The following is a 13,562-nucleotide window of genomic DNA, read 5'->3' as shown; positions in this document are numbered from 1 at the left end:
TATATTTGCAATGCAACAAATCTGCATTCAGTTATTTCTCAGAGTTACTTGGAAAATATTAACCTGACTGTAACTATGAGACTGACACCCTCAGACCCCCCCATCCCACCCGTCCCTCCCTCCCCAGCGACTTTCTACAGGTAAAGCACAATTAAAATGCCTAGGAAAAAGAAGGCAAACATTTAAAAAAAATAAATCGTATTACACACTAAAAAAAAAGTTTTGTCATCTCATGTCTTGCAGTCAGAATAATAAAAACAAGCCAAATGTTCCCCAAAAACATTTCAATGAAGGGGTGCGGAAAAAAGACATCCCTTTAATAAAACATTATCAACAAATATCGTACACAAACTACAATGTATAATAATTATTTTTTTCCCCCCCCTCTCGGTAATTTTCAAACCAGACTACAAGGTAAGAAAAAACACTGAAACAAGATACAATGCTTTCAATAATCCGCACAAAGGTCAAATCCAAGGGAGAGGATATTTTACAGAATATGATATACATGGAGCAGAAATGGGAGCTGGAGAAAAACAAAGACCAAACTACAGGGTAGTGTCATGTACAGAGATCCCAACCCGCCGCCTTGGCTCGTCCCTTCCTCTCCCACCAGAAGGAAGGGCCTTCGATGCTTGCCATTAATCTTTATTTTCTTATTACAGAGTGAGCCTACAGAATAGCAAGGTTACATTTTAACAACAAGAATTCCTTAAAAAATATCTCCATCCAGTTCCAAATCATAGGTAAGTGAAACCCTGACAAGAGCACATCTCTAAAGAAAAGAACCCCCCCCCCCAAATACCCCCAAAGCAAATAAAACCCCCAAAAAACCCCCAAAGTTAGCTGGAGATCACAGTTTCAAAGTTCCAGGTCAGATTAACCCTTTCTTTCGGTGGATTTAAAAAAAAAATATTAAAAAAATCAATTTTTGCAGTGAACCAGCTGAAGGACTCTGGGGAAAGGAAGGACAGAGATTTCTTCTTGTACTCAGAGAGGGGGGGAAAGACTAACACAGTGCATGCCACAGTCACAGAGAGCAAGATCACGATTCATTCGAGGATGTGATCCTAGAAGGGGTCACCTGCGTTAACAAGTTTATAACGAGGTGGTGGAGTCTCTTCCCCAAAGCAGATCTTGTTAACTGGAGGAGGAAGCGTTGTGCTGCAAACGAACCAAAAAACCCCCAAAAATAGAAGGGAAAAAAACCCCCAAAACCAAAAAAAAACCAGGCCTTCTGAACGAAAACCACCATTGTAAACTGTCCAGTTTATTTAAAAAAATGACTACAACAGAGACAACATGAGATTTCATATCTAGACTAGCTTCCTGGTGTCGCACGGCACAAACATACAACAGGTTCGGTTTCTGTCTTTATTTAAAAGAACAAAGCAAAGAGATCGGAGTTGGGTGCTAGAGGCTTCCGTTTGTTTCCAAAAAGAAGTGTCATGTACATATATAAACCCTTCTGCACAAAGAAGGGTCTTGTCATGTCTTGAAATATTTTAAGTTTTGTCCTTCATGTTTTATGGAATAAAAAGTTCAGCCTTTTTATTGCATGAAACTAAACCTGGGGTTTTGGCCCCCGCCACGCGTCTCCCTGCCCATACACCTAGCTTCTTCTTCTTCTTCTTCTTGCATAATTCGTTGAGATCCTCTGAACGGCAGCTGACTCTCTTGATCCTGGAGAGGAGGAGGGGGAGGGAAATCACACACTCATCGTCATGCTGGGGGAATACTGGAAGAGAGACAGAGCCAGGGTGAGAAACCAGGCAGGCCAGACCCCCAGACACTGAAGGGGGATGCAAAAGGAGGCTGATGACAACTATACAGCAACCTAATTGGATCTAATAAATCAGGAGGAGAGGATATGCTGGAGACTCGAATTTATCAGGGCGTAATCTGCTCTGTAACTTGCTTTTCCAGGGAGAAAATCAGCAGAACAGTATGGGGTGAGATGCAATTTAAAACAAATAATTAACATGCACGCGTGTATATGCTGCTAATAGAGGACGAGGAGGAATGTCTGCAGCCACGCACAGAGCCTTGAATCGGCGAGGCCAGTACAGCTGGCTGCATCCGTGCCTGCTCTTCTCCATCCAGCAGGACCCTCTCCCCTCCCTCAGTACACCCCGCCGAGGACCCAAGCTTGCACCCACCAGCATATTTCTTCCTCCCCACTTTCTGTCCCGGAGCAGCTCACACATGGCACAACCCAGCTCCAAAAGGCACCCACCGCCAAGCCTACCCGCCGCCGTGCTGGGATGCCCTGGGGACCATCCCCCCGTCCCCAGGGAGGCACTCACTCACATTGTCATTTTGGAAGGAATGGAGAAAGTTGCCTCCCAGCTCCCCGTCGTCTCTTGGAGTGCCCGGGGGATTGCTAATGCCACTTATGTTGTTTGGAGAATTCTGCGGGAGATGGGGGGGAGGCAGTGAGCAGGTCCCTGCGCCCCCCAAAACGCCGTGGGGGCAGGACGCAGCCCCGCCTGCCTCAGTCGTGTCCCCCTGACGTGTCCCCATCCATTGGGGTCACACCGGCACCCCAGTGCCAAGAAAAGGGGGGCCCACACACCCGCTCTGCAACTCACTTACTTTTGGAAGTCCATCTATGTCTCCTGACCCTAAACAGGGGGGGACACAAAAGGAGAACAGCCTTATTAAGCATGCAGCGATGGCCCCCGCACCCCCCTGCCCTGCTCCCCCCCAGACCCCCCTTCTGATTTCCAGCCAAAGGCTCTGCTTCGAGCACTGGTCCAAACTGGGGGCTGACCCTGGGATGGGAGCAGGCACTGGGATGTTCTGCCAGCATCCCTGGGGAGCGAAGGCACAGCCGGGCTCCCTGAGCCACAGCCCCCCACGTGGGCGCTCACCTAACGATCCGTTCATGTGATGGGGCTCCATGCCACCCATGCCGCCCATGGGGCCGTCGGAGCCGGGGCCCATTGGGAACTGCGGAAGAAAAAGGCAACAAAACCAAAATCAGCCACAAAACCACCCCGCACGTCTGCCACAGTCCCTGCGGTTCCTGGGGACTGTCCTCTCCCCAGCCATCCCTCCGGAGCGGGGCGAGAGGAGGAACGTATCCACCCCTGAGGCTGTGGGGCACGTCTGGGGGCTCGTGGTCCCGTTTCACCTACAAAATTTGGCCAGATGGGTATGGGCAGACCCAGACCCATGGCAGCACAGAGGGCTCCCTCCAACCAGCATTTAATGAGATTTAAGTCTGCCCGTATCCTGCAAAACACAGCATCTCGCCGGGCATGCAGCTGCCACCACCTCGGCCGGAGCAGCAGGACCGCCGCTCTCTTAATAAGCATAAAAAATTAACAAAGTCACTGAAGAGTTAATCGCTTTTTTATGGTTTGTTTTATTTCTGTTTTGTAACAAATGGCTGAAATCAATTAAACTGCTTTACTCTCAACTGATGAAGTTAATTATGATTTGTTATGGTATCTGATATGTAAATTATTAGAAAGCAGACTTACATTCGATCGACTGCCTGCGGGCGGTACTGGATTAATCATTGTGTAGATGTTGTCACTTGAATTTGTTGAATCTGTGGAACAGTGAAGCCCAGTAAGTCGGGTGATTAATTCATTTCTTAATTAAAACAAACTCATGCCACTTGAACTCATTCTTTTGTATTTTATCACCTAAAATTCCCTCTAAGTACCACCATTTTCTGGCTAATTTGTATTTAATGAAGATCCACAAAGTTTTTAATCACAGAAATTCAACTGTGAAAAATAATTCAACTCCTGGCTGGGAAGCACGGGGAGGTAATTCTCCACCATGTAGCACTCTTCACCTCCCCACCTCCCCAAGCCCCACAGCATCCAAATCCATAGGGGGACACAGGAACATCCCCAAATGCCATCCCGAAGCCAAGCAGCCCATGCCGCTCGCTCCCCAGAAAGGCAAAAGCTACATAAATTGGTTATCGCCGGTCGGGCAGGCGTTGCCTGTGCTCGGTGGCACAGCCCCAGGTATGGGGGTCTCCTGGCAGGGGAAGGGGCAGGAGCCCGGGAAGACTGGCCCTGGAGAGGGGGGGGTCTCATACCTGCGGGACTGGGCATGATGGGTGTCCCCGGAGGACCGCCGCCGCCAGGCGGACCCTGCAGAGAGACGAAGCAGGGGTCAGCCGCACAAACACGAGCATCGCCCACCTCCCCACGTTTTCAAATGCCTCCCCCAGCTGGACCTCGCACCCCCAAACCCAGCCTAGCCCCCCGCCCCCCAGCACCAATTCCCCAAACCGCATGAGCTCCCCGAGCCATAACATCTCCACACCCCGATGACAGGATGGACAGATGCAGCAGGACTCACCACGTATGTACCAGGTGATGAAGAAGAGTATGGGATCTATAGAGAGATGAGAGCCAGGTTCAGCCACAGGGTGCACGGGGGCTCCCGCAGGCTGGACCCCAGCAGGGCACAGCCGAGACTCCCCACTGCCCCCCCAGCCCAGCGAGGATGGGGGTCCCAGGGCCCACCAGCCCCCACAGCTGCACCCCACCATAGGGAGAGCAGCACAGGAGCAGGGCTTAGGCTTTAGATGCAGCGCCTAAACAAGAGGCTGGGGAACCCCCTCTCGTTAGCAGGATTCAGCTAACAGGGAACAGCCTCATTTGTGGGATGGTTCCCGACCAGCCCCGCTTTTGCTTCAAGGACCACGGGATACTCACTGAGTTAGCACTGCTGGGGTTCGGCCATGGTCTGCCAGCTCCTGGCCCCCTGGAGTCAAAATTAAACAGGAAAAAAAAATAAAATGTTGTTATCCATACGGTCCTGCAAAGCCCGAGCCAGCGGCCAAACATCCCCAGCATGGGGTTTGTCTTACATGTTAATTCCAGGCATGCCGGGACCTAAGGAGTTGGGTGGAGGTCTCATGCCACTGCCGTAGTTCTGCAACGATAACCAAGGGTCAGTCTACCATAACGGGAGGGGAAACCGGAGAAGACAAGACAAGGGAAAGAAAACCCAACAAACAAACAAAATAAGAGGGTTAGTTTGCAAAAATGAGCTTTAAAAAATAATATTACATGATGATGAATGTAGAGGCAACTAGCAATTGTGTTTATAAAAAGAACAGGCAGCTGAATATGGAAGGGAGCCAGGCTGAGCCCCAAAGTCGCCCCCCCAGTCTCTGATGCCATGCTGGTGAAGGCCAAACAGCCCCCTCCCAGCTCCAGGAGACAAATCTGCTCACAGCCCCCAGGTGCCAACAACAGCCTTTTGGGTTTGTCTTTTTGTGCAGGAGAAAACAGGGGCAGGAGGAGAAAAGGTGGCGTCGCTTGGAAGGTTATTGCTGCAGCGTTAAGGACGGGAAAAGGCTGCACGAGCTGCCCCTGAGACAGAGCATCCCCTGCTCCCAGGATGACGGCTGGAGTAGGGAAAACCAAGCCAGGCTTGTTTTCCTGTCGCTTCCCAGCTCTCTGCTACTCCCCCGGAATGGGTCTGCAGCCGCAGGGAGCAGACGAGGGCAGGCAGCCCCTTGGGGCTCCTCTCCTGGCTTATTCTACCCCGGCTTAGCCTCCAGCCGGGACCGAGAGCCTCAGATCTGCATCCCTCATCTCCTAAAACCAGCTCTAGTACAAAGCCAAGCCCAAGGCAGCGAAGGAAGAGGAATCCCCTGAATGCCGCGCTCCATTTGGTCTGCGCTTTGCTCCCTGCGCCCTCCGGGCAATGTGCAGCTGGATTTAGGTCGTGCTGCTGCTCCTCCCCTCCCACCTTCCCCCCGCGATGCATCTTTTTGGGCTGTATTAGAGAAAAAATTGCTAGGCAGGAGGGGGAACGGCTGGCCGCTTCCTATTTCGCAGCCCCTTGGAGCACTCCAAGCTGGATTTTAAGTGCAATACCTCAGTGCCGTCTATTTTTCCCTGGATTTATGGATGCACCGGAGCATGGTGTTCTGCTGAGGGCATCGCCAAAGTTTGTTTTGAAGAGGCAGAAAAGGGTTTTCCCCAAACAAATTACCGGCAAGTCCTTAATTGATCGAAATTCCAGCCATTTACACTGAATAGCAGCATCAAACCCCTTGTTTAAAAAAAAAAAAATAAAAGCTCAGCGTTTTTAATTGGAGCTGAAAGGCTGGAAAACGAAGCCATCTGAAAGATGCTCAGGGAGGGTGGGGAGGGAACGCAGCTGTGCTGAGCGACCTGGATGCTGGGCTCTGGCAAGACACTGCCAAAACCCAGCGAGCTACAAACCCTCTTCATAGAGGCACCAGCAAATCTAATCCTAGCCTCTGCAGAGCTAAAACTGCGACTATTAAAGGGAAAAAGGCAACGGCGATCAGCTGTAAGGGATGATTCATCGTCAGTGCATAATAAGTAGCTGTTGTCAGGATGCTGGGATGTCCTGGCTGGATGCTCTGCAGCCCTTTGGGATAATTTCAGGAGTATTTGGGAAGGTCCTAATGCCTGTGTGAGGGGCTGCTGGGTTTGGTTCGGTATTTTTGGTGGTTGCCTGTGCTTGTTCCTGGATGGCTGCGGGGAGGCAGCGCCCCGTGGGTGCCAGATTGGGAAGCCCAGCACTTCCCCAGGGGAAGGCTGCCTTTTAAAAAGCCTCTCCCTAATGTACGTACACAGGGAACAGCAGAGTCAAAAATAAAGCTCTGAACATTTCACAACTCCTGCCGGCTCCCAGAGCCGCCGCCATCCCACGCAGCGCTGAACGCGCGCTTGTGGCTTCCAAGTTTCGCTGCGAGCTTTGCAAGTGGGAAGCGAGCAGCCTCCCCCAGGCAAACCGCCGCTCTCCTTGGCGCAGGCCACGCTAACAAATGCCATTTTTTTTGGGTGCAATCCTCCAGGAAAGGAGGATTTTAAGCAGAGCAGTGGTGCTATCAGAGGGCTTGTCCGTGAAACGATGCTCGTGCAGGTTTTTTATCCCCTGCCCTAGGATGGATCTGGCTGCCTGCAGAGACGGCCAGGCATCCCTGAGCAGCATCCTCAGGCTGGTGTTAAAAAGACATGACACAACTCCCTCTTTACACAATGTTCACTTATCTCAACAGTCTCTGGGGAAAAAACAAAATAAAACTCCAGCGCACCCGCTCGTCTCTTGACAGACTCTGATCCTTGCGCTACAAACTCGACGTAGGCGACGATGCAGAGAGGATAAACCTCCAACCAAAATATGGTAATCTGGTTTTGAAGTCTCGTAGCAGGAACAAACAGGAGTGAGTCAACAACAAGCCACTCCATAAAGTGAATCAATGGAAAGACAGCATATATTAACCCAGATCTGCTTAATTTCAAGAGTTTACTCCCCTTTCCTGAAATAGAGAGCTGAAGCAGGCAGCAGGAAGGGCAGGTGGAGGGGAACCTCGCAGAGGAAAGCCTTATTCCCCTGCTAAAGGGATCTTTGCCATTTCTTTTTATTTATTTATTTTTAATGCAAGCCTCCTTTCCCCTTCCTGCTGTTAGGGTCGTAACTATTTCCCAGGCAGGCAGTGTAATGCACTCAAAGGCTGCTCCAGCACAGCGCTAAGTGCCATCCCCTTTGACGGAAGGGCAGAAGGGAGGTTGCAATACCCTTAATGAGCTCTGAAGACCTCACTCATGTTAAAAGGAGGGATTTCCAGATGCAAGACTAATGTAAAACGCATTAACACTAATGGGGGGACAGAGTGTGGGAGGGGAACTCCCAGCCTTTTGAGCCCCAGGAGGTTGTTTCGATGGTGCACAGCGTTTGCCGAGCCGTAAGATGCTCTTTGGCGCTGGGCTTACCTGCGGACCGGGACCCATGGGGCCCATCCCTCGTGGAGGATTCATCCTTTGCATGGGGCCGCCCATGTTAGGGTGCCCTATTGGGAGGAAAGCAGGGGCGTTACACGGCACAGCAACCACTTTGGGTCCCAAATTAACAGCTAACAAGAAACATTAACGTTCAACCCTCCTCTGCCGGGTTTACCTTGCTGTCGTGTGGGATCCATCGAATTGGGCAGCAACGGCTGTGTACCGGGAACGGCGCCTGGGGGCTGTGAAAACAAGGGGAGGAAGATAAAAAAGAAAAATGATTGCTAAAATTCAGCCTACAGAAATAGATTTGGATTGAGGCTTTAAGCTTTCAGGGGGCTCCCCAGTGTGCTCCCCAGGATGCACCACCCCTCCTGCCACAGCATGACCTGCAGCTGCCCAAGCATCCCGCATCCTGCTGCATCCCACATCCCGGGCATCTTCCTACAGCCTCCAGGCATTTGCCTCCCCTTTCCTTTTGCAAACACCCTCTAAAAACCAAACAAGGTGCCAGCGTTTCCTCCTCTCCCTGTAGCCTGCGCACCATCAGGCTGCTGTATTTTAGGGGAGGGGGGAAAAGCCTGGGCTGCACGGGGCAGAGGCGTCAAAGCCGGCAGGGAAAGGAGACAGGCAGCGTGGCTCCCCTGTATTGACACAGCGCCAGGGCCAAACTGTACAGGTTGCAGCGATTCATCAGCTGCCGACGGGGAGATGCTCCATTTGCAGCAGACCAGCATTCAGACCTGTCCCCATGCAGGCAGGAGGGGAAGGCGGATGCTCCCCTCCCCAAACCCAGCTCTGCTCCGGCAACGTGGCTATTTAAAGTTCAAAGGCTGCTCCGAACAGATAAAGGGGGAGAAAAACGCAGATACCATCTGCCTGGGGAAAGCAAACTGTAAACAGTTTTGCTACAGCACTGCCTTTTATTTAAATACCGACACAGACAGATCCCACTGCTGGAGCACAGCATAGGCACTGGGTGTGCACGGCCGCGCAGAGGCAGAATCTGCCCAGTCCCAATTTTTTTGCAGCTTGGAAGCTGGCAGCAGGAGGAAGATAAACCAGGGGGGTTGTAGTGATGGATATTTACACTTCTGCTGCCTGACCCTCCTGCCTGCCTATTTATTCCTCTTGTCCCTCTGGATGTGACCATAACCTCGCCGAGCTCTGGGTAGGTACAAACCTGTGTCTTATATGTGGTGTTTGTGGGGAAAAAAATTAAATCTTTCTAATTAACTTTACCCACTCCTGGATGCTTGACCCCCCTGCAAGAGCAGCCACCCCAAATCGGTCCCCTGCCTCTCCTGCTTGCTCCAGCTCACCGTGCTCACCTCCAGCCATGCCGGGACCAGCCTGGGTACCACAGCAGGACGAGGGCCCATTAAAACTGTCCTGGGAGAAGGTGCCATTAATTAATACCTCGCTAAACCAGCCACCGGTGCCCTGGGTGGGAGGCTATTCCAGCCCAGCTGGGCTTGGGGGTCCTACATCAGCCCCCCTTGAGTTTTTCTCAGCTACATCTCAGCTGTCTCACCATCGTTTTGCAAGTTCCAGTGATTCAAGTCTCAAATCCAGCAAGCACAAACATGAAGCAAGCTGCCACATCCTATTTCCTGACTATTCTGCTCTTTCTGCTAGTAAGAGCTATATAAAAATAATAGTTAGCCAAAAATCAAGCTCCCAAGATAATTTTTGCATAGTCACCTTTGCTACTCAAGGGAATTACAGGTTTCCTTTAATTTCCCTTTAATGGAAAGTGACCTCTGGTTTGGTCATTACCCTATGGATCTGCACGGCATCATTGGGAATGAGATGAATTCCTCAACCAAAGGTCATGCATTCAGGCAACGCGTGGGGTGGAAGCTTCCGTCCGTAAGGCCAGAAACAAACTGCCCTTGTTTAAGCTGGGATAAGAGGATAAACCCAACCCAAAAAATTCAGCAGTGACCTGCCCCGCTTGACCCTGCCTCTGATCTAAGCGCTCGGTCAACCCAGCAGCAGGATTATCTCCATCACTTTAATTTTCTGCGATTGCAGGGAAAATCCACCCGGGCAGTGAGCTTGCGGCACGGCATGGCCATGCTGGAAACATCACAAATAAAAAGCGGCACATGCCCCACCGCCGTTTACACCCTGGATATGCCCGAACCTCAAAAAAAAATTAAAATAAAATGGTTATGTGACACTTGATGCTCCAGCACCAAGAAAATGGAGGATGCCCAAGGGAGGAGATGCCTCCCATCCAAATCCAAGGAGCATCTGCAGGACATGTGGCCCTTGCCCCCCTCCCCAAATAAAAGCCATCCCCAGGAAACCCGCCGGTACAGGGCCCGGGAGCGCAGTACCTGATTGCCCATCCTGATGGGGGGCCGGGGACCTCCGGCGTAGCGCGGCGACATGAACGGCTGTGGGGACATAAAAGGGAGGTCAGGGCCGAGCTGCGAGGACACAGCACGCTCCCCACGCACGCCGGTTAGACTGTACACACTGTTTTTGGTTTTTTTTTCTGGAGACATCCTTTTTAAAAAAGTTAAGTTTCAAAAGAAAAAAAAAAGTGTCCGGAGTCCATTTTTTAAACATTTTCTCTGTAGATTTATTGTTTGAGAGCGTTTGACATCGGCAATACTAGGTGAGGCTGTTAAAATTAGTGCATGGGAAACCCTGAGTGTTAGATACTGTTCAAGTTTAAATATATAGAGATATATTAAAAAAAGTGGCAAATAAGCACATACAGACACGCACACACAAAAAAACCCCCAATGCTAAGTACTGAAAAAAAAGAAGAAAGACTTAAAGTTACTTTTTTACAACTGCTGCTACTAACAGAAGCTTAAAAACCCACATCAAGTTAAATTTCTCAGGCTACCTTGGGAAGGTAAAACAGTCTGATACCCACGATTGACTTCTCAGTCCATTGACAACTGCACATCCAAAAAAAAAAAAGAAAAAAAAATGGGAAAAAAACAGTATTTCGCTTCGGAGCTGGGGTGCCCGGGGGGATGCTCCCCGGGGGAGCGGGTACCCGCTGCCCAGCATGCTTAGAGGGGAAAAAAAAAAAGCAAATCGAGCGCACGTCCCGGTTCACAGCCCTACCCATCGCTAGTGTCTTTACCTGACTGTGGGGTCCCATCATGCTGTTAGGATTGTGGGGTGGAGGCTGTGCGTGTGGCGAGGGCTGTGACCCAGGCGGTCCCTGTGAGGTCAGACAGTAGAAGGAGGTTATAGATTAGCACATGAAAGCGCAGAAAGAGCTAAAAAAAGGATTGACGGGTGGACCTGTTTCGTCGGGGAGTCAGTTCTCCCGTTTTAAATTTTTTTTCTTTTTTTCCTCTTTTTAATTGAGTTTTTATTCATTTGTAGCTGAACAATGAATAATGATATATGAAAAAAAAAAATTAAAAATCAGAACATCTGTCAAAATACAGCAGCCACATTGACGGTAAACGGTCCGGTAGTTCAACCAAGTCTGCAATGATAAACACACAGGGAAACATCTTGCAAGGGCGTGCAACAAAGAAGAAAAAATACGCAGGAGAGGACCAGAGAGGTTGGGGGAAATACAAAAAACACCCCCAAACCAAAAAAAGTGTCACTTTTTCCTCTCTTATCCCAAAGGTTGGAAACACCTCTGGGGTTTTTTTGACCGTGGTTCACTGGAGGTGCTGGAGCAAGCGCAGAGGACGAGGAGCACGTCCCAGCTTGCGCCTGGGCAGCGTTTGGCCGGCACAACCAGGGCTGCATCGCCAGCCTGTGTGGATGCAACATCCTTCCTCGAGGTGGATTCCCTAAGGATGCGAGAAAAATGGCTTGCGAGCAAAGAAAGGATGTCTAGGGGAAAAAAGGAGAGATTAGTTGGTGCAGGTTTAAGGCTGCAATGCAGCAGCCGCTGACATTTTGGGCTTGAACGCCCACTTTTTTTTTTTTCTTTAAATTTCCCTTAAAAGCACGAAATGAAAATTTGCTTGGAAAAACCACGAGCTCGGTGCAAGAATATACCGGTGCGTGTTAATGTAAGGGAAAAAAAAAAGTATTTTTTGAGTCAAAGGAGGTGTAATTGGTAGAGAAAGCAAACGAGCTTTGTCAGTAGGTGATGGGAAGCGACGGCAGGCTCCAGGACCGGCGCCGGAGCAGATGTTCTCTACCTGCCTCGTTACTAATTTCAACAAGTGTTCGCCTTCTAGCTGCTGCCAGCAATGGCATGGTTTGTTACCATGAGCAATTTTCTTAATTAACAGACATTAATTAGCCATTTAGCAATTTTGCAAGCATTTGTTTAGCAGCTTTCCTAAACATGAATACCACTGTGATAATGGTACTGATTAGAGGGTCCCCTAATTAACAGTACAGGGAAGGAAAATTGAAATCACATAAATTAAAAAGGGAGGGGAAGTTAATGAAGGCAGGACATATTTGCACCTGCAAATCTTTTGTACGGCGGAAACTTGAGTGCAATGTAAATAAAGTAAGAGGGTGGGTTTTTTTCCTCTTTTTTTTTTTATTTGAACAGTTCGGCGGCGAGATGGAGCCAAGCGGATTTAAACCAACAGCCTCCTGCCAGCCTCCCCGCTCCAGCCGCTGCGCCCGGGGAAGTGAAGTCCCACCATTTACACCACCATTTATTCTCCAGGAGCTAAAGGCAAGCAGCCCCTGCCCCTCCTGCCCGGTGAACCTTGGCTGGAAGAGGTCACAGCACCTCAGGACAACCCTCCCAGTGCCAACGCAACTGCCTTCTCCATCCACGTCCCACCACAGTGGAGAAGACAAACCTCTGTGGTCCAACTGTAGCATCGACCACCTCTAGCAGAAGTCATCTCCATGCATGAAACTTGACTTATTTTTTGCTTCTGAAGTTTGCGAATGCAAACCGCACCAGGGGCAGCAGCCACCTCCCATCACTGGTTCATGGAGGACAGCACCCCTCAACGAGGTCTGGCCACCATCAAAGCCCTTTCTACATGTCACAGCTGCAGGATTTGGGGTAGGGAAGATTGGCAAAGGTGAACGAGCAATGAAACCAAGTGGAAAGGACAAACCAGGACTCGCAGAGGCCAACCCTCAAGTCCCATCAACGCAAAAGTCAACAGGTCCTCCACAATGCCTGCCTTGCTGCGCCGCAAGGAAGAGGTCACTATCCAGGTACTGACTGGACAGGCACGCAGACCCCATCCTGAAGTTATTAAACCCCTGACATCCTCCTTCTCGTATCCCCGGCGTGTGAGGGTGTGGGGTTACCAGGTATCGAATGCACGGGGACATGTCCACCTACACGCACCCCGGCTGGGCCCAGAGGTGAGGCTTTGCGGCTGCATTTAAAGTCTTCAGAGCAAGCAGCATTTGGTTATTGTAGAAAAAGCATCTATAAAAGACAGGGCGGCATTTTCACTGCAGAAAAATCCCCCGCGGCAATTGGATCCGGAGAGCATCAGTTGTTTGTGCTGCTGAAATGCATCCTCTGGAGTGCGGTCCTGCCCTGCTGCCCCAAGGCTGCTCCCCGGGATTCTCCAGGCTCAGCGCCGCGCTTTGCCGGTCAGCGAGCAGCATCCTCGCCGTCGCGTTATCCCACGTGGTACCGCTCCCGGCAGAGACTTCTGGACAATGTGACTGCAGACGCCCAGCTCGTGCAAACGTCTCAGCAGGCAGGGAGGAGCTGAAAGGGGCTTTTTTCTATTTTTCTTCATTCTTTTCTTCTTTTTCACAACAGCAACAAGCAGCAGCATTGAAATGCTCGCTCCGGGCTGCAACCGCCGCAGCCCCCTCCCACGCCCCCGCGGCACGGCCACGCTGCTCTGTCAGAAACACAGGCCCTCTGGATATTGTTAT

General features: G+C 50.5%; 1 protein-coding gene across 4 annotated transcripts in view; it reads right to left on the bottom strand.

The window, feature by feature from the left end:
- Window positions 1-1,249: 1,249 nt before the first annotated feature.
- SSBP3 (single stranded DNA binding protein 3) overlaps window positions 1,250-13,562 on the bottom strand; it is a 54,635-nt gene continuing 42,322 nt past the window's right edge. The window contains exons 6-18 of one of the 4 annotated variants that reach the window (XM_076340153.1): window positions 10,855-10,935; window positions 10,088-10,147; window positions 7,918-7,984; window positions 7,734-7,810; window positions 4,844-4,908; window positions 4,689-4,737; window positions 4,330-4,365; window positions 4,064-4,118; window positions 3,489-3,559; window positions 2,874-2,952; window positions 2,596-2,624; window positions 2,311-2,412; window positions 1,250-1,683 (exon numbers count right to left, since the gene is read on the bottom strand). In XM_076340153.1, coding sequence (XP_076196268.1) covers window positions 1,552-1,683; window positions 2,311-2,412; window positions 2,596-2,624; window positions 2,874-2,952; window positions 3,489-3,559; window positions 4,064-4,118; window positions 4,330-4,365; window positions 4,689-4,737; window positions 4,844-4,908; window positions 7,734-7,810; window positions 7,918-7,984; window positions 10,088-10,147; window positions 10,855-10,935 — 903 coding nt within the window. In that variant the 3' untranslated portion in view covers window positions 1,250-1,551. Of the gene's footprint in view, window positions 1,739-2,310; window positions 2,413-2,595; window positions 2,625-2,873; window positions 2,953-3,488; window positions 3,560-4,063; window positions 4,119-4,329; window positions 4,366-4,688; window positions 4,738-4,843; window positions 4,909-7,733; window positions 7,811-7,917; window positions 7,985-10,087; window positions 10,148-10,854; window positions 10,936-13,562 lie in introns of all 4 variants that reach the window. The other 3 variants (XM_076340155.1, XM_076340154.1, XM_076340156.1) reach the window with 3 other exon arrangements.

Source organism: Aptenodytes patagonicus, chromosome 5 (genome assembly GCF_965638725.1).
Source record: "Aptenodytes patagonicus chromosome 5, bAptPat1.pri.cur, whole genome shotgun sequence".
Taxonomy (NCBI): domain Eukaryota; kingdom Metazoa; phylum Chordata; class Aves; order Sphenisciformes; family Spheniscidae; genus Aptenodytes; species Aptenodytes patagonicus.
The sequence above is the reverse complement of the archived record's forward strand: the minus strand, read 5'-3'. Positions and strand labels throughout refer to the sequence as shown.